This window comes from Bos javanicus, chromosome 17, assembly GCF_032452875.1.
Source record: "Bos javanicus breed banteng chromosome 17, ARS-OSU_banteng_1.0, whole genome shotgun sequence".
NCBI lineage: Eukaryota > Metazoa > Chordata > Mammalia > Artiodactyla > Bovidae > Bos > Bos javanicus.
In genome coordinates this window covers 70300730-70321323 of record NC_083884.1, presented here as the reverse complement: position 1 = coordinate 70321323, position 20594 = coordinate 70300730, and the positions used below count along the sequence as shown (strand labels likewise).

The window sequence follows — 20594 nt, the reverse complement described above, 5'->3', positions numbered from 1 at the left end:
TTACAGTTCTAAGTTCAGCAAATTAAAAGCAAAAGGAAATGCCTTTTGCTCTTAAAAAACATTCGCTCACCACCCCGCCAAAATTTGGTTTGTGTAAGACTGGTTTGGCTTGGATCATATACTCATTCCTTTCCAACCACCCTGGCCAAGGGGCTACAGGGCTCTGGTAGGTTAATCTGCATTATGTGTTCACCTTGGAGCCATGGGTAGTCATCAGAGGGATAAAACTGGAGGAGGGCTGAAAACCCAGCAGGCAATTGATGTGCAGTTATCAAAAGAAGTGGGGATGGATACTGGGGAGACAAAGGCAACAGTAGGGAGTTCTGAGAATATAAAGAAGGGGCACCTAACTAATAAAGCAAGGGGCCAAATTATTAACTTATGATGGAGATATATGCCTGGTTCATGACCCAACTAGACACCGACCTAGAGCACTGCCCGCGTGTCAGTCCAGCTAGGAGCAGGTTGATTTAGTATAAAATCAGAACAAATGCAATTATGTGTTTCTAAGAAATTTGTTGTTGTTTAGTCACTGTCAAGTCCGACTTATTGTGACCCCATGGACTACAGCACACCAGGCTTCTCTGTCCTCCACTGTCTCCCTCAAATTTAAGAGTTTGCTTAAATTCATGTCCATTGAGTCGGTGATGCTAACAATCTCATCCTCTTCTGCCCTCTTCTCCCTTTGCATTCAATCTTTCCCAGCATCAGGGTCTTTTCCAATGAGTCAACTCTTCACATCAGGTGGCCAAAGTATTGGAGCTTCAGCTTCAGCATCAGTCCTCCCAGTGAATATTCAGGGTTCATTTCCTTAAGATTGACTGGTTTGATCTCCTTGCAGTCCAAGGGACTCTCAAGAAAGAGTCTTTAGCATCACAGTTCAAAAGTATCAGTTCTTCAGTGCTCAGCCTTCTTAATGTCCAACTCTCAGATCTGTACATGACTACTGGAAAAAATCTAGCTTTTGACTATATGGACTTTTGTCAGCAAAGTGATGCCCCAGCTTTATAATATGCTGTCTAGGTTTGTCATAGCCTTACTTTGAGGAGCAAGAAATATGTCCATCAAAGCATTTGTGGGCAAGTTGGCTCAGTTGTGAGGAAAAGAAAACCTAAAATACCAATTATTTAAAGACGATGTAAGTTTATTTATAGTTAAAGCAAGTCCAGAGGTAAACGGGTTAGGCCTGGTATGGTGGCTCCATGTTCATCACACACCCAGGCTCCTTCTCACTTGTGGCTCCATCACCATTCACACATAGCTCCTTCATGGATCAAGTAATGTGTTCAAGTTCCAGCCATCGAGCCCACATTCTACCCTGCAGAATGAAGGGAGCAGACGGGCACATACTCTTTCAAGAACAATCCCAGAAGTTGCTCACACCCCACAAGCAAAAGTTGAATCAATGGGTTCTATCTATCTGCAAGGAAGGCTGGGAAATGTGGGGTTTACTCTAGGAAGAACAGTTACAGGGAGACAACAGGTCTTTGTCAGAAGGGCACCGCATCGGATAGCCCCTTTTCTGCTACAGACAGTGGCCTCACCAATGGTTGAAGACTAGTCATCTGGAACCCAAGCACCTTCCAAAGGCAACCCTAAACGTGTAGAACGTAAGCAACTGTCACTGTTTGTTGCGCTCTTGTTTGATCATCACTCTTCCATTAGCATATTCTAATATGAAAAAGTCCAGTTGCAATTCAACTGCTTCTTCCTTTTCTAAAAAATTTTTATTTTTAGCTGTACTGGGTCTTGGTTGCTACATACAGGCTTTCTCCACCAGTGGTGAGTGTGGGCTTCTTGCTGCAGTGGATTCTCTTGCGTAGCACAGGCTCTAGGGAGCATGGGCTCAGTAGTTGCAGCTCACAGGCTTAGTTGCCTTGCAACACCTGCAATCTTCCAAGACCAAGGGTCAAACCCATGTTCCCTGCATTGGCGGCAGATTCTTAACCACTGGACCACTAAGTCACTTCAGTTGTGTCCGACTCTGTGCGACCCCATAGATGGCAGCAAGTTCTAACTGCTTCTTAAAATTATACATTATTTTTCTTAGAAATGAGTATGTTTTTAAATTAAAAGAAAATGTGTTTTCAATAAGTACTTAAACAATGCCAATATGTATAAAATACTAACTTTCTCCAAACCCTTTATTTTAAACCATAGCAGCCTGCTGCAGGGCTTCCCTGATAGCTCAGTTAGTAAAGAATCCATCCACCTGCAATGCAAGAGACTCTGGTTCGATTCCTGGGTCAGGAAGTCCCCCTGGAGAAGGGATAGGCTACCACTCCAGTATTCTTGGGCTTCCCTTGTAGCTCAGCTGGTAAAAGAATCCTCCTGCAGTGCGGGAGACCTGGGTTTGATCCCTGGGTTGGGAAGATCCCTTGGAGAAAGGAAAGGCTACCCATTCCAGTATTTTGGCCTGGAGAGTTCCATGGACTGTGCTGTCCACGGGGTTTGCAAAGAGTTGGACACGCCTGAGTGACTTCCACTTTCACTGTTCAGCCTGCTCCATGTCCTCCCGCCTTTCTTTCATGATCATTTAAACACAGCTGTATGTTTCATTTTCACAAAAATGGGTTATCATGATAATACACAACTCTGAAAATTTCTTTTTGCTTAAGAAATACATCATTGACATGCCAGAGGTTAAGAGCTAGATATCTGACTCATTTTAACAGCTGCATAATGCTCCAGAATATAGTTCTTCTGTAAGTGATTCAAGCACTCTTTTTGATGGGCTGTCATTTCCATTCTTTTGCTACCTTAGGCACGTTGCAGTACACCTGTTGTATGGATGTCCTTATTTATATCTCAGTGCTCTTAGTTCTGAGATGGGGTCTTTGAAGTAGCACTGTTGGGTTAAAGAAAAAAGAAAAGCCATTCAGTCATGTCTGACTCTTTGCAACCCCATGGACTATATAGTCCGTGGAATTCTCCAGGCCAGAATACTAGAGTGGGTAGCCTTTCCCTTCTCCAGGGGATCTTCACAACCCAGGGATCGAACCCAGGTCTCCTGCGTTGCAGGTGGATTCTTTAACAGCTGAGCCACAAGATGCATTTAAAAATTTTTAATCAATATGATGAGATTACCTTCTAAAAGATGGCTGGAACAAATCACATTCCCACCCATAACGTATGGAAGTTTTCACTGACCCTAATTCTTGCCAGTACCAGAGGTCACTGCTCTTCTGATCGACAGATTGTTGCCATCTGGTTGACAGTGACTTATGGTACCTTGTTGCTTTGCTTCACATCTTACTGACCACGTGTACACTTGATCCTCTTCCATATGCTTAGTGAAATGCAGACAAGCATAATGGTTCAAGGATTCTGGAGTCATTCCACCCAAGTCTGTGTCCTGGTTTAAGATGTGTGACTAGCCACTGTATAACTTGAGCAAGTTACTTCATTCCTCTGAGCCTATTTCCTTAGCTGAAAAACAGGGATATTATTTATTTCATAGGGTAAGTTGTGAGAATTGAAAGAGATATACTTGTAAAGTACCCAAAATTCTATCTAGTCTATAGCAAACACTAAATAAATGGTTGGTGACTATTACTGTTGAAATTTTAGATTTCTTGAGTTGCCTATTGGGTGCTCTACCGGTGTGATTGTTTTGTAGGGATGAATTTGTGGTAACTCTTTGTATATTAGCCATACTAATCTTAATCTGTCATTTATGTGGGAAATATTTCCCCAGTCTATCATGCATCTTTTACAGGTTTTCCCAAATTTCTGCTTATGTAGTCAAACATGTAATTTCCTTTAGGGTTTCTAGGCTTCTTGTTTCACTTATGATCTCCTGTTATAAAATTATAGTCTCCTAAAAATTCTTCCAATAATTTTCATTTCAACATTTACATCTGTAGTCCTTCTGGTATGTGTATGATGTGAGGTATGGATTTGGTTGTTCTCTGGAGTTCTGTTTGAATAGTAGTTGCACATATCAGATTTAATTGAGAAACTTCATGAAAAGAGAAATTTGGGAAGAAAATAAATTACAGTATTTGCGGCAGTAAGTAATTAATTGGGTAGTTCTGAGTTTTAATGGAATTTGATTTTTTCTCTTAATGGACTCTTCCCCTTCTCTCTTTTTTCACATGAAATATTATAGGAAACTCCAACATACAAAACTGGCTGTAACTGACATGGTGAAAGATAATGACGTTACAAAGTTGAAGAGTAAGATAATCAAGAGCCTTGTAAACAAGGATAAAATTTTATAATAAAAGTTTAGATTTTATTGTGAAATGGGGGAAATGACTAAAAGATTTTAGGCAGAGGAGTGACACAATCAGCTCTTCCAAGAACGGGCTGAAGGAAGACAACCGTGTTTGGGAGTAACATCGCTAGAAAAGCGCCAAGTCCCAGCGACACACTGTTCCCGCGGACAAATGTGATGGACATGGAGATGGTTGCGGAGTGTGTTTAAATGACACATCACGGGATTTAATGGCTGACTAGGGTATCTGGGGTGAGAGAGAAGAAAGCGTCAGGAATGATGTCTGTGTGGTGGTTTGAGAAACAGTGGAGGAGGGTGCCATTTATCGAGAAAAGGAAACAGTGGAAGAACAGCAGATTGAAGGGGAAATGGTGGGGTTAGTGTTGTAATGTGTGCCTGTGTGTATGCTTAATTGTGTCTGAGCCTTTGTGACTCCATGGACTGTAGACCAACAGGCTCCTCGGTCCATGACATTTTCCAGGCAAGAACACTGGAGTGGGTTGCCATTTCCTACTCTGCAAGGTATCTGGATGTCAAATAAATGGGGGAATATCCAGACAACAGGTGGTCATTCAGACATGGAGCTCAGGGAATATGCCTGGACTTAAGATAGGAGTCTGAAATTTATCAACATGCAGTCAGAAACCACAAAGCCATGAAACTGGATGAGATTTCTCAGACCGTCTATAGGGCAAGAAGACCTAAGACATAGGAGGGCCACTGCTTTGGTTGGGTTCTTGGACTGTAAGGAACAAAACTCAACTCTGGCAACTGAGCCTCTGCATATGGTTGTACAGGAGGTACCTAGTACAGTGATAGGTTAACAGTCTTCTCAGGCAGTGTAATTTACTGGAGGGATATGAGGCAGCTCTCAAAAATCAGAGCAGCGTAACATTCAAGAAAATCAAGAACCTGAACTGAGGAAATCTCAGTAACAGGAACTTACATGCCTCTTACATATTATCTGCTGGCTAGCTTCCCAAAGGGAAGGTGAGGTGCTATTCTCAGAAAAAAGGGGGAAAGCACACTGAGTAGGCAAATGCAGCTGTCTACCCTTGGCTTTCCAGTACATGCATTCTTTAGAACAACTTTATAAATGACTCCATTCAACATACTGTAGAGAATGAATTCCATCTTCTCAGGGGAAATAATCTAAAATGATTTCTAGTTAACACCTTCAGTGTCAAATCTAGATTTCTGGGTGATAGTCATTCCCCTCTAGATCTGAACCCCATCTTGACAGTCTACTATCTATGGATTTACTGGTGCCTAATCATCACCAGCACACCCGTATTAGTTTGGGGGAACACTGCCAGCAGAATAGCTCAGGTCCAATGGAGGAAAGTTTGATTGGGGTAACTTGGAACATGCTCGAACTTCAGCCAGGAAGTATGAGGGGCAAAGTATTGAAATGGAGGAGAGGGATAAAAAGACAAGGTAGGAAATATGGGTAGAAGCTATACAGACTTATTTCTACAAGTCACAGGGCTAGAGCTGGTTCTCCTAAGGTATGCATAGGTGACTGGTTCCAGGACCCCAGTGGATACCAATATTTCAGGATGCTCAAGTCTCTTGGGTAAATGGCATACTACAGTTGGCTTTCTGCACCCATGGGTGCCGCATCCCCAGATTCAACTGTCAAGTGTGATCCATGTTGAATCCAGGTGCAGAACTTGTGGTTGTGGACAGCCAACTGTGCGTTCTCTTCTTCCTTGCTTATACACTGTATTTTTCCTTCAGTCAAGAGTTTTTGACTAGTGGGAAGACCTACATTTTTATTCCTGAGGTATACGTGGGTTGAAAATTTCCAAGTCTTTTGAATCTTCCCAGATACCAATATTACATGTCAGTCTCTATTCAAACTTTTTCACAAAAAATCTTAGTAATATGGCAAATTGCCCTCATAATTCTGCAACTTGTGGAATCAATCTCCAAGTTTTAGTTTATAATTAAGCATGCCTAACTCAAGTGGTCTTAACCTTCCATATCCACTTCAGATTGTTCTACTATCAACAGCTACCTGATCATCCAGATGTTTTCTCAACAGGTACAAGATCCCAATGACACGGGGAGTATCTCTACTAGCTTTTTTGCCATTTTAAGTGGCTCATTGCCCTCCACCCCCACCCCAGTCCACAGACAGCAAGTGTTCCTGCTGCCTTTAATTCAATCAGTGCAATAATCAATTCCAGATCCCCCATGCTTCTGAGGGTTTGAAGCCTACTATTTAACTGTTAACAATTTCTGTAACCAGTCATTTGGTTACAAGCAAAAAAAAAAAAAAACCCACTTTGTTTGACAAAAACAATGAAGATATATGGTGGTCTCACAAACAATGGAAAATCTGGATAATCAGGTTTTGACAACAGAAACTAGGGCATCTTTGGGGATGTCTTCATGTAACTCCTATGATTTCCTTGGGACACTACAATCAGGACTCAGTTCCTATAATTTTGTGTCACCTCTCTTAAGACTCAAAGTCCTGGTGGGAGGAGAATTTATATTGTACAAGCTTGGATCACACAATCCAACCTGAGTCAGGGGGCATGAGACAAAAATACTGTCATTTACAGCATTCCCACAGAATGGCAAAGAGTAGCATTCTGAAGGAAAAATGGGTACCTATCACTAAAAAAAAGGTGGGGGTAGGAGACAAAAATCAATGGATGTCTGCTATACCAATACTGAGAACTGAACCTACAAAGGAGCAATAGCCGGCAGGGAAGGAGGGAAATGACACTTGAGTCAGGATGCTGGTGGGAGTTGTTGTGCTGCTGAACATTCAGATGTTTATGTAATGGATTTAGCAGTAGAAGGCCATTATTGACTTTGACTGCAGGAAGATCCGAATACTCAAAGATTTCAAGGAGAATGTGACTTTATCCTCCTCTCTGCCTAGTGTGAACACTGCAAGAGGTCTTAAATAGATTAATGTTGGTTGAGAACTAGAATAACCTTTGATGAACACCAAAATTATAGTTTATAAGCCAAATACACTCAGACAGTAAAAATTAAGGAAGTTACCAAGCTCAGAAAGGTTCAAGAGTCATCAGTTTGAGTAATGGATGAATATATTTATCTAAATATTCACTAATATAAAGGCAGGTCTTTTAAATTATTTGACAAAACAGGCTCAGTGTTAAGTAACTTGTCAAGGTTGAACAGTAAGCATTATATTTAATTTTTAAAATTCTTTATTTTGAAATAAGAGTTTAAATGTGAGTAGTGTAAAATATTCAAGTACAGAAATGTATAAAGTTGAAAGTCATGTAATCTACACTGAGACTCTGCATTATGAACATAAACAAATTCCTAGATGAGTTCATACTACACATTTTTCTAGCAATGGTTTGTTTCACTTAATAAATTATGGCCATTTTTCCATGCCCATATGTAATAAGTGTATTTTATTCTTTACAACAGACATGTAAATGTCCTTATATGGTTGAACCAGGTGTTTTATAGTGGTTATAACAAATTCTTTGCTGATAAGCATTTAGATTTTTTACTATATTTTTCTACCATGTAATTAATTTTTATGCTTCTGCAGTAACTTAAACATGTCAGCTCTTGTTCCACTCTATCTTCTGGACTGGAAAATAATATCAGTGTGGCCTTGACCTCTAGTTTAATAAAGATTCTGATATTGGTAGACAAGTATCTTAGGACTCAATTTCAAGTAACAGAAACCCAACTCAAAGTAACTTAAGCAAAGAAGGGTATTTATTGATTCACATAACTGAAAAGTCCAGGGGATATACTAGCTTCAGGCACGGTTTGATCCAGGGGCACAAACGTTGTCATCAGGACTCAAGTCTCTCCATCATTTGGCTCCATTTTCCTCTGTACTGGCTTCATTCTCCGACTGGCTCATTTGATATGTTGGGCCCTGTTGGTTTGAGCTTTTCATCCTACAGAGCTAAGCATTCTCAGTAAAGAGCTTCTCTTCCGTAGTTCACTAAAACTCTTAGGGTTGAGAATCACTGGACCAACTTGAATCACATGACCAATCCTGCATCAATCACTATGGTCAAGGAGATGGACTGTGCTGATTGATCAGGTCTGAATTACATGTCCATCCATGAAACCTAAGATTAGGTCAGACTGAACCATGTGGACTGAAGAAAGGGAGAGGAGGTTCGAAGAAACATCAGGGAGTCGTTACAAAGGAATGGAATGGAGGCTGGTCAATCAAAAACAACTGATGTCAGTGGTAAGACCAGATACTGAAAAAGTTTAATCTGTACTCATAAAGTTGAATGGTAACCACTGGCATTGTTCCTTCCTTGATGATAAAAGTATTCTCGAAAAAATCATGAGTAGTAAGTTTGTCTTCTACTCAGGAGGCTTGTAATCCATCTGAATGGAATAATCATGTCCAATAGCATATCTGGATGATACAGAGTTTCAATGTAAGTAAACTCAGTCGGCATGAGCCTGAGAGCCCAACTGTCTTGCTGACATGAAACAGGACAACCAGCCTCCCACTGGCAAAGAGTTCTGTGAGACTTCCTCAAGTCAGTGGTAAATTTTAAGTTCAGTGGAAAAGTTTTATGTTCCTTTAAGTCTTTTGCCAAGTTGAACTGGTACGTTTCTGTGAATACTGTAAATCAGATTCATCTCCGTATGACCATAGAATGGAGGAATGGACAATGCTTTCAATCTGCTCTGCTCCTTCAGATCTGGCAGAGAAGGTCCCAAATGCTGAAAATGGTGATCTAATATATATATGCATAGAGACTTACTCTGCAGTTAAAAAAAAAAAAAAAAGCTGCTGGTCAAGGAGTATGTAGCATGCTCCTTCCTGTTGTGAACATCAAGTCCTGGAGACTACAGAAGTACAGGTTGCTTCTGTTCAAAACTTCTTGGTGGAAACGGATATAAGATAGCCGAGATCAGCTGTAGTCTTCTGAAGGACAGTGTCGGATTGCAGCAATATGTCAGAAAGGCAGGCAATGGCTGAATCAGGTAAATAGACAAGTAAGTAAGGTACCTTCAGCAGGGCCAGTCATATCAGTAGCCAGGCTAAGATCTGGAAAAACAGGCAGTTTAATGTTGAAGTTCTGTAAATTAGCTTTAACCCTGAGTATTCCAGGGTTAATCCATACGGTTTACTCTAGATACAATTTTCTGATCTTAAAGGGCCAGTCAGGTATAGCAACTTTCACTTTCCTGCTGATCTGTCCAAGAACTTTCAGCTCAGGAGAAGGGTATCTCTTAAATCCAGACTTGAGGTTCTGTTTAGGAGTCTATGCTACATCTGGGAGTGATAGGGTTGGGAGAGCCAGGTTCACCAAGGTTGGCCCTACTTTCTTTGGTAATCAAGTCTCCATCTTCTGTAATTCAGCTCATCTCTGAGAAACATCTTATCAACAAGTCAAGGCCTCAGACTGGTTGAATGGTACTGCTGCAAGATGAGATCTGAGGCATGGAGACAGTTACTAGGTTTGAGTTTTAGGCTTTTTCCACCATCAATTCTTATACACAGCATACATTAGACTCTTGAACAGATGATCATCTTTACCTTTTTAAGTCTCTCATTTTAACAGGGTTAAAGGGAATGACTGGCAGTGATAGATCAATGTATCTTCCGGTCAAGTCCAGGAGAAAAAGAAAATCGAGTTGACATTATGAAGGTAGTGAAAAAACCGAGTTTGTAGACAATTTCTTCTTTACAAATAATAGTTGTATATACACAAGCAGGCTAGTCATCAGATTTTGTTGAAAATGAGCAGTATAGAATAACCACTTAGGCTTTGTTTGATGATTTGTACACTGAGTCACATAATCACAATTAGTGTAGAGGATAAGAGACAAAGATATAAACATTCCCAACTTTTAACCAGTGCATTCATTAAAGTAGTTGAGGACAGCTGGCCCTTGAGTCAATTCTGAAGAAATAAGATTTTTTTCTCAGGGCATGGATTAAAGTCTACTTGTTCTACATGATCTGGTCTGGGAATTCATGTATCAAATCCCTCCTGAACAGACAAGTTGTCTTAATGCCTGAGAGTACTTCATGACAAGAAATGAAGTCAGCCACTGTGATTCAGTTAAAACAACAGATGAAATTCCATGGAAACATCCACAAGGACAAGGGACTGTGGTCTTGTGACATTGGGAAGACTCAAGAAGCTTGAGCCTATTGCTAAAACTCTTTAGCTGCAGGCTTTGTAGATTTCCTTTCACGTTAGTCTACATTTCCAGCAAAAAGGTAGATATGGAATTTGAGATGCCCACCAAGTAAGCTATCAAGGCCTGATCCAAAGGCCTACCTCTAAATATCATTAACATCAACAACTGATGGTATCAGACATCAAAAGATTCATCTTAAACTCTCTCATTGGCTGGAAGAAAATTTTTACAATGGCCACATTTTAAATTACACACACAAGAAAAGGGTGTTCAGAGATTGTCTCTTGTGGATCAGGTATTACATGTAGAGCTGAGTACTAATTTCTGAGCAGAACAGGCAGATGTGCCAGTGATGGAGGAATTGTTTTAGCAGTTTTTCAGAGGTTATTTGCTTCTTTATTCTGGAAACAGCAGTTAAATGGAATAAAAACCAAGCAGTAGTGTAACTGCCAATGGCTGAGTGATAGTGACGTAGTTTGAGAAGATGAATCATCATCAGGTGCCCTTTTCGGTAATGTTGCCAGTCTCTGAATTCTGCTTTCATAGTTTATGGTTATCCCTTGCACACGAAGTAGAGTACCATAGCTGAGAATGGGAGGTCCAATGTACAACTGGTCTAATACTGCCTCAATGAGGCATCGACTTTAACATCAGCTTCAATACTTGGTGTTCACTGTATTCAAGGAGGATCAAGACTTCAAGGTCATGCATCTTAAGTACCACTAGAGCATCCGGTGTTTGTGGAAGAAGTTGAATAAGGGGGTTTGTCAGTGTAACGTACAAATTGCTCTGTGGCTGTATCATTCAGGAATCACTGGAAGTCTATTTGTGGTTAGAGGGCTATTATTCTAGGTCTCTTTGATATTACTTTCAGCCCATATGACTAATCTTGGGGGCAAAGATATGTCCATCTTCTTGCACTGAGTATTCCTAAGAATGCTCATTATCAACTGAACACCGACGTGTTGGGTAGAGGTACAGAACAGAATGCCATTCAGGTCGTACTGTTGTCTAGGGCAGTGGTTTCCAAACTGTGTTCTGAAGATTTCTAGTTGTTGTAAGGAAGTCTCCTTAGGTGTCACCATGATGGTAAAGTAAGATGCTTGTGGCAGGTTTCAGGCCCCCCACTTCTGCTTCCTCCAGAGCAGCTTCACTTTTACTCTGGGCTTCCATAAAGTTTTCATTCAAAGTGCTTCATGGCCACAAAGCCTTTGGAAAACCAATGATCTAAGAGTAAGATGGTTCACAAAATGCTGAAATAAAAAAAATAGGTCACAGAAACCAGAAACTGTGAGCAAAGCCTGTGGTAAGCCAAAGCATTTTCCTATTTATTCCTTCTCTAATGTGGGTCACATTACAAAATGAAGAAGTTAACATTCCAGTCTGCTACAAACTCAGATCGCCTGATTGGGCTTTAAGTGACTATCAGGGCAAGGGTATTGGTTTTAAGTGACAATAGCGCTGGGTTTTCTGCAGTCAGCAAGTGACTGCAAAATGCATTAGTTTCTTTGTAAATATTATTTCAAGAAGTCCTTGCCTGGATGACTCCAAGTATTATAAGATTTCAATGGGCCACAACTTAAATCCTAAGAAAATATCTCCTTCTTATCCATTCCCTTTTACTCTATTTTTCTCCTCTTCCCTCCTCACTCACCTGAGATATAGTTCCCTTAAACTAGATTTACAGCACAATTCTATGAGACAAGTATATTGCTAAACATCATAGAATTAATCCATCTTTCTGGCAGAATTAACTTCCCCACACCCCTCTCCCATGTATCCCCACAAATCTTCTAGAGGTTTCTTTGACAGAAAACAAAGCTAACTGTCAAGATGTAGGGTTCTCAGATGATAAAGACATACTAATTCAAGAAGTTATTGACAAGAAAAAGGGGGGGAGGTGGAGAGTTCCAAAGATACTGTTTATTCCTAGGTCTCCAGGGCAGTTATGTTGGCAATCAGGAAACACTGGCTATATTGCTCTAAAGAAGTTTTCCCATTCCATTAAAAGAAATGCTACAAAAATAACATTATGTATTTGATTAAACTTAGGACACACTGGGCCAAACAACTAAATGAGGCTCTTTATGTAAGCCTTTTGAGATCCTTTAATACACTATACTGCATTAACAATCAGGGAAGGGGACACATTTTACAGTATTTTACCACATTATTGGACTACAGAAGCTCTTTATATATGGTACATATTACATGTGTATATCAAATATATACATACACACATACATATGAACAGTACTGTTCTAAAAAAAACTGATGGCTCATTCTATGTAAATATTAATTTGGGGATAGAGGACCACAGAGTTGGTGTCTGGGAATATTAATAAGAATTAAAAAAAGAAAAAGGAAGACATGGAATCAACAGGGATTCCCAATCAACTAGGCCATCTTTGGGAAGACCACAAAGATGGATGAAAGATCTAAAAGTAGCTTTGTGTTTTCTAATCGGTAATCTTGTTGTCAGATGAATATACTACCATAAAGACAGTCTACTACTGCCAAACCTCAGAGAGGATGCCATGGACTTCAGGTCCAGGCACAACTATGGCAAAATCACGTCTCTGACATCCTGACTGACTGAGGGCACTGACTGAGATCAGGAAGTTGAAAACTTTTCTGGGGTTCCAAATCTCCAGTTATTTTAACACTGCACATAAAATAGAGGCTAAGTTAATTCCAAAGACAGAACTGGACTGGGAGTCAGAAGGCCTGGCTTCTACCATTTTGCAGCTGTGTAACCTTGGATAACTTTTAAATTTCCATTTCCTTATCTGCAAAAAGGGATTATAATTTGAGTTATTTGGTAATTAATAAGATTAATACAAGTGAAAGTGCTTTGAAACTGTAAAGTGCTAGATAAACGTAAGGGATTACCATATAGGTTCTACCTGGATGTATCAAGAGGCCTTTTCTGGAATCTGATTGGAGCTTTATGAGATGCTGTTAGGTAAAGGGATTCCTTGGTAGAATTTCTTACATTTGTGTGAAAAGTTCTGGTTCCTGAGTAATCCCAAAGAAGATGCTGTGAGTTCACTGTGCCTTTGTTTTGATCCCAACGGGTCAGAATATCTGCTTGCTCATTCAGTAGGCTACTACAGATTTGAAATGGAAAAAGAATGGGGTCCAGATTAGACAATTCCTGAATTTCAATCATTTGAGACAGTGGGGCGTGGTCCGATATGGTTCTCAAAAAGATGCTGCCATTCTTCAGACAGTGCTGATAACTAAAAATCCCCTGGTCCAAATTTATTATGTGTCTCTGAAAGCTTTAACTGGAGAAACGAAATGCACACTTATGGAACAAGCTGAACCTTTGTTGTGATAAAACAGCTTCAGCTATTTGGCTTGAGAAGTTGAACTTCACTACAAAAGGCTGTGTTGAATCTGGGTAGAACAGGACAGGAGTGGAGGTGAAGGCCACATCATGATTCGCTGGATACGCCTCCTAGATCACAGTGGTCCACTGGAATGATGTCTTCTTCAGCACTGAGGTGGCAGAATCCATCACCATGGGCAAAAATCCAGGTACCAGATCTGTAGGCTGATGGAATAGCACAAAGGTGATCAGAAGATCCAGATGAACACTCGGCAACCAGGAGGCACAGGACTGGAGAGGAGAGTGACAAAACATGAGATAGCAAATGCTTGGCATTAGAAACACAGGACATTGGGGTGGTGCTGCTGTCAGCACACCCACTGCCTGATGGATACTGATTCTTGACAAATGCGGGGGGGCGGGGAGGGGGGGAGCTTACGATTAATAATCAGTGATGCTAAGAACAGAGAGTTCTCAGACAAAGACTGTTTTTGGACTCTTGAGGACAAACTGTTTCAGGAAGCAGCAAATAGGAATGGCTCCAATTCTCATACTCTGGGGGAGTAATTTATCTGTATTCAGATTCCTGGGCAGTGGTTGGTGGGGGAGAACAAAGTGGCTCCCAGGTGGTCTGAGAACTGGATTTAAGTTGATATACAAACACCAAAGCAAAGGAGACACTGCTGTTCTTCCTTTTCCAATGCCTTTCACAAACTGTCTTATAACATATCAATACTTGTAAAACTTATCCTTAACTTTAATTTTAATGATTCCATCTTGAGCAGGAGAGAGTAAGGTATACAGGAACAAAACCCTTGCCCTCCTCTATTATACCCTATGCAATATGGTTGTTTCTCTTCATATTTGAGGGGTCCCTAAAATCTTTTTAAAGTTAGAATTAAAAAATAATAAAACATCAAGTAAAGGAGGAGACATGGCCCATAATTAATGACTTTTTCAATAATCAAGAATTAGGTTATCACACAGCAACTAAGCAAATATTGAGTGCTTATTTGGCGACAGCCTGGTCTCTAAATTTCTTCTTTCTACTAAAGCTTCATCATATGTGGTTAACATGTCTGGGCAAAAGTTCTGCTTTCAAGGGGCTGTTACCTGTAAAGAGAACTAATGCAATGCACACAAAAAAGTACTTTATAAGCTACTGTATATAATGATAGATATATTAAAAAAAGAAAACATTAAAAAACTTAAAAAAGGTTAATTTCTGCCTAAGGTTAAGAGATTCATGGAGAAGAGAGCATCTGAGTTGGATATTGAGGAAATGGCAGTTTTGACAGATGAAGAAGCAGAGGAGGGTATTCCAGGATACAGAACACAGCATGAACAAATGTGCAGAGATGGTAAAGAAAAAGGCATTTTGGAAAATGGCAAGTACCGTAGTTCACTTTGGATGAAGCATCGCCAGAGTATGCACTGAGCGTTTGGTGAAAACTCAGGTCTCCGAATTTCCAGTAATAGCGCTGGTGGCAGTGCTTGCTCAGTCATTGTCTCTTTTTCAAAACAAGGACAACACTCCTCAAATTCAAAAACAAGTCCAGCTCCCGAGTTCCTGTCACACCCTGGTATTTTCTTCCAGGTCCCAGATCCAGTTCTTGAAATTCTGGAAATCTGGAGCCCACGCGGTGATTACACTGAAAGACATCGGTTCCAGCGAGTGCAGAACGCTGTAGTGAAAGTGAAACCCTTTCAACCTCCTATTCTGGACCGTTCATGTTTTGTCACAGAATTTCAAGCTTTGAGTTCCAGTTGGTTTTCTCCTCCTTTCTCCTGAGGAAAGCATAGTATCACCACAGTCTCAAGATTCTTTTGAGGTACATCCAGATTTAATTACAAAAGAGCTAAAAGACCAACACATTTGTCTCCAAAACAGTCATTTCTCTGGAATTGAGATCATTTGTCTCTGCCCTCCAGGTAAAGGGAACAGTCAATTGATTTTTTCCAGACATTTGTATGAAATAGCAGAACCGGCTAACACCTAACAGACAAAACACTTAAGTGTGTTTGCATTTGCTTACTTAGAGCTGTACCACGGTAAGCACCACTCCACAAAACGAAAATGTTTGAAATCCAAGTGTTCAAACATTTCTATAGTGTTTGCTGGACAATGGCCTGGAATCTGATAAAAAGCAGCTGACAATTAACAAAGAAGCAAAAACTGGCATTTTGGCCATCTTAATAACACACTTGCAAGCAAAGAGAATACAAAGCAGGCAGGGAGGAAAGTTAAGGTTTGAAACACTTCCAGACTACTGACTTTGAGGTTCAGAGGAAGTTCTAACACAACTTTTCAGAGAATGTCAACCTTCAATTAATAAAAACAAACATCTTCAGGAATTCCATGTCTAGTTCAGTCTATTCCAGTGAGACAGCTTGCTAAAAACCCACCTGCACCATTAATTAGCTGGACTTGGCAGCACCATTTAAAAATAAGCCTGCTCACTACCAACCACACGGAGCTAAGAATATAAAACAAGAGCAAGTAACGGATGGCAACCATGGTCATGGAAAATGGTCAATGAAAGAGTCAGAAAGGTAGTCAGGCACCAGAAAATAAAAAGTTGTTGGGCCAAAGATTGAATAGGCTTCTTGACACTAGAGAACACATCCACTCCTAGTTTCAGCTGCTTTATATTGGGTGTCACTGTACCATAAGCATCAGCCGCCCTTCAGGCAACCCATCGTGAAAGGACTCAGAACAGAAGCCAAGCAGTGGAGTGTTGTTACCCCGAGTAGCCACTATGCATAGAACAGCTCACATATCCCAAGGATTCAACAGGGGCTTCAACTTGATTGTTACGGGTCCCAAATGACATCTAAGCCTCAGTTTCCTCCTTGTGGCAAAGGAACTGTGGTTCTTAACTCTTCCGGGTCACAGCCCCCTCTGAAAACTTGATGGCGATGGATCCTCATTTCCCTTAATTGCATATTCCCACTAACTTCTGCACACAATTTCAGGGAGTTTGGGGATCTCCATCTCCAATCCAAGGTTTCCAGGTTCAATATCCAAGGACTGGGAATTTCTAAGTTTTCTTACAACTCCAAAAAAAAAAAAAAAAAAGCCAACCATAACGAACAATAATCATTCCTTTCATCCACCGACGCTTTATGGTTTACAAAGCGCTTTCAATCCCACAAACGTTGATAGAGGAGGAAACTGAGGCGCAGACAAATTACTGAGTGACTTGCTTAAGGTCACTCGGCCAGCTGGTGGCTAGGCCCGGAAGCAAACACAGCTCTTCCGACTCCGGAGCTCGCTTCTCCACCCCGGAGTTGCCGCCAGAGCTCCCGCCCCTCACTAAGGCGGCATAAGGAGGAAAAGGCAAAGTAGAAAGCCCACCACCAACCATCCCCCGGCTCCCTCCTGCCCCCCCAACTGGGTCCTTGCAGGCCCCGAAGGGTGGCGCCAGGCCTCCAGGCCGGCCCCGGCCACCCCAGCTTCCCCGGCCGCGCCAAATCCCGCCGCCGCCGCCTCCCCGGGAGCGGGGCGGAGCAGCTGCCCGCCGCCGCCAACAACCCGGACGACTCCTCGTCGAATCGCAAACGCATAGGCCGCCGCCCGAGTTCTGCGTACGAGAAGAAAGACGCGGCGCGAGCGCCAACGGCCACCGGGCGCGCGCCGCGGCGGCCGGGCCTGCGCCCCAAGAGCTGGATGCCAGAGCAGGAGAAAGAGCCGCCAACCGATCGCTCGATCGACCGCGCGCCCGCTCCTTCGCCCTACCAGACCGGGAAGGGGGGGAGGGCGCGCCAGGGCTTCTTTGAGTTAGGGGCCTGACTCCCCGGCGACGAGACAAGATGGCTCCTCCGGTCCGCGCTGCAGCTGCCGTCCCGGCTGCGTCGCTCGGCCCGCCCCCGGTACTGTTTCTTTAAATGGCGGAGAGGGTCAAGAAAGCAGGAAGAGAGGCGCGCGCACTCACGTGACAGGGGCGGGCCCGGCAACAAAATCCGGTCACGTGGAGACACGCTACCCACCAATCAGGAGGCGTCGCATCAGGGCGGGGGCGGGAGGAGCTGCGGCTCTATGATTGGCGGAATGCGCCGCGGAGGCCTCGGGGACTTGGGGCGTCGGGGAGTGCGCGAGGCGGCCCGGGTTGTGTGCACTAGCGGAGACAAAGAGGTGGCCGTGGCGGGAGCGGCGGAGCAGCCCTAGTCGCCGAATTTTGTAGTGCTGAGTCCCGTCACCATCTCATCTAGCGCGGCGCGAGGGCGGCTGGTCTCGCGGCGGCGGCGGCGGACGCGGAGGTGGCGGCAGCACATGGTTCCAAGAGCGCCCTGCGGTTGTTGGGTTCCAATTCCGTGGGGAGGGACAAAGGCAGCTGTGAGCGCTGGGCAACGCCCGGTCAGGTGGTGCTCTCGCCACTGCCCTCAATCCGGGCCTTGAAAACTGGGACTAATTTGTCTCCGTGAGGAGGAGACCACGGGACCGAGGCCCAGTGAGGGCCTGAGAGGCTGAGGCCGCTGTCTGAGGGAAAGGGGGAGGGGCGCGGTCCGCCCTAGTTGATTGGGTGGGTCAATTCTGTGGCGACTTAGTGGGCCACTGTGAGGTAATTTGACTCACTACCCTGAGGAAATTGGGGCGCACAGCAAGCTAGGTTTGATCTGGCTTTGAAAACGGAAATCGGTCTTCAGCGCTTAGGAAATCTTTCAGTTGGTAGGTGGTGAAGCCGAAACTAACGCCATATGCACTCGAGCAACATCGTGATCGCCAGTCTGAGGCTTATTTAAGGATCCTGGGATCATTGATGGCGAAGACGTGTGTGGCTATCCAGTTTTATGACTGCAGTTGCTAGATTTCCGGATTGGTAAGTTTCCGGATTGGTGAATTTCCTCACAGGAAATTTAGAGGAACAACAACAACAAAAAACTCGGAAGAACGTGAAGATGGAGCAGTAATTAAATCGCCAACTCCAGTATCAGCTACTCTAGGACGAACCACATTCCACTCAGTGAATTATCGCAAATTCATGCTAAAGTTCCTTAAGACTACAGATTTATGACGTAGTTTATTCCAAAGTATTACATCGTAATCATTGAGAGGATAAAAAAGATTAAGAAATCAGTTTTTGTTTTAGACGTTTTTTTGAATATATTATAGATGGAAAAGTAGATAACTTTGCTTAACTGAGGAGCAGAGATTTACCAACTCTTCACTGGAAGGAGTCCTGAAAAATCTATTCCATTGTAAGCTTGTATTTCCCAATTAGTGGTTAAAGAACTGGAGACATCACCGCAATCATGGCTTTCTCGAATTACAGCAGTCTGAATCGAGCTCAGCTAACCTTTGAATATCTACACACAAATTCGTAAGTATTCTGTAGGTGCCTTTGAGGTCACTGATAACTCATTGCTCGATATTCATATGGAAGTCTTTCCCAGGAAGTCTCGCATTTTTTTTTTTTTTTTGGGATGTGTCATTGGAGGAGTCTTGAGCTCTGTATGGAAGAACTGAGATCAGTGAAATGTCTGTTGCTAATCCAGAAGAATATGATCTTCCTTTACTGGATCAAAGTTTATTTGATAGAAGGCAAACTAATTCCTTGGAGTCTGTGTATTGAGTTTCATTCAAGTGTTTGATAGGAATCCAACAAATACTCTTCTTGGATCGCCAAAAATTGGACTATTCAACTCCTTGTCTTTGGTGTCAACAGCCAATACAGTTGGGTAATAACAAGTCTTTTTTTTCCCCCAAAACCAGTGTCGGCGTTGGATTTTTCATTCAGCCTGTCTGATGCAGAAAAAAGAATGAAGACATTTAAATGACAACTTGTGAGAAGAAGTTATTTTTCCCCCTAGAAAACAGTTTGCTTTATTTTTCTGGGAAATTTATCCTCATCCAAAGTAGTTTTTAATATGTTAAGCAGGAAGTGATAACTGGATTAAATCCATGATTTAAATAGCCTTTCCACCAAAGTTTCACAAATCATTGAATACATGCTGTGTTTGTAGTTCTTTGAGTTTGTGAAGAGATTGCCATCACTCCATTGATCTGAAATATTTCAAGGTTAATCCTTACTCCCACTTTTTTGGAGTTGATGCAATGAGGGCATCATTGTTTAGTCTTTTAGTACATTCATTTGGCACTTTTGAGATGAAGGTAAGTTTCTCATTTTAGTACTGGAGAAGTGGTGAGCAGCTTAATGAATGGTCCAGAGATCAGAAGAACCACCTTCAGGATTGAGAATATAGACTCCAGTTTTCAAGTAATAGTACAGTAACTTTAGCTGGCAAGTAATAGTACAGTAATACAATAACTGTTTACAGAAAATAACCACGTATTTGTGATAATATCTGTAATTTTTTGATTGCTGTTTTTCTTATGAAGGAAATAAAATTTTTCTGAGTAGTGAATTGCCAAATGAGAGCCTGGTTTTGTTTAGGAAGGTTCTTACTGAACCAGAGTATTAGAGTAGGGATTGTAGAGGTCACCTAGGTGTAGTTTTGTGTCGCAGCCTGATGAATCTGAAATCCAACTAGATAAGGTCTCTGATCAAAAGTTATACCCATCTTGCTCATGGCATAGCCAGGAGCAGAACCTTTAGTATCCTTGTTTGTATTTGAGCTGCCACATTAAGAACAAGCAGTTGAAGGCCACTTTGTTCACAGATTGTGTTTGATAAACTCAGTTCTGAGTTTTGGGGTGAGGGGCCAAATTTGGAATGACAGACTATGTGATGATCTTGGAAGACCGTTGAAGGAGACTGGAGACATTAGATTCTGGGTTCTTGTTTTAGCTTACCTGAAGATTGTATTTGATAATAAAACGATAGTGAAAAGTGAAAGTGTTAATTGCTCAGTCACATTTGACTCGAAGCTGCATGGTCTGTGGCCTACCAGGTTCCTCTGTCCGTGGAATTCTCCAGGCAAGGATACTGGAGTGGGTAGTAGCCA

At 42.1% G+C, this 20594-nt stretch overlaps 2 protein-coding genes across 14 annotated transcripts in view; one reads left to right on the top strand and one right to left on the bottom strand.

Annotated features, from left to right (window-relative positions):
* Positions 1–7924: 7924 nt before the first annotated feature.
* Positions 7925–17469, bottom strand: TUG1 (taurine up-regulated 1; the record flags this gene model as incomplete). The annotated part of the gene is made up of 2 exons (XM_061383858.1): positions 7925–13979; positions 15085–17469. A coding segment is annotated over one exon (465 nt), but the record flags the coding sequence as incomplete, so codon positions are not given.
* The window catches only part of MORC2 (MORC family CW-type zinc finger 2), a 42931-nt gene continuing 39778 nt past the window's right edge, over positions 17442–20594 (top strand). For 11 of the 13 annotated variants that reach the window (XM_061385389.1, XM_061385387.1, XM_061385380.1 and 8 more), the window contains exon 1: positions 17442–19009. In XM_061385389.1, coding sequence (XP_061241373.1) covers positions 18942–19009 — 68 coding nt within the window. In that variant the 5' untranslated portion in view covers positions 17442–18941. The remainder of the gene's footprint in view (positions 19010–20594) is intronic. The other 2 variants (XM_061385379.1, XM_061385390.1) reach the window with 2 other exon arrangements.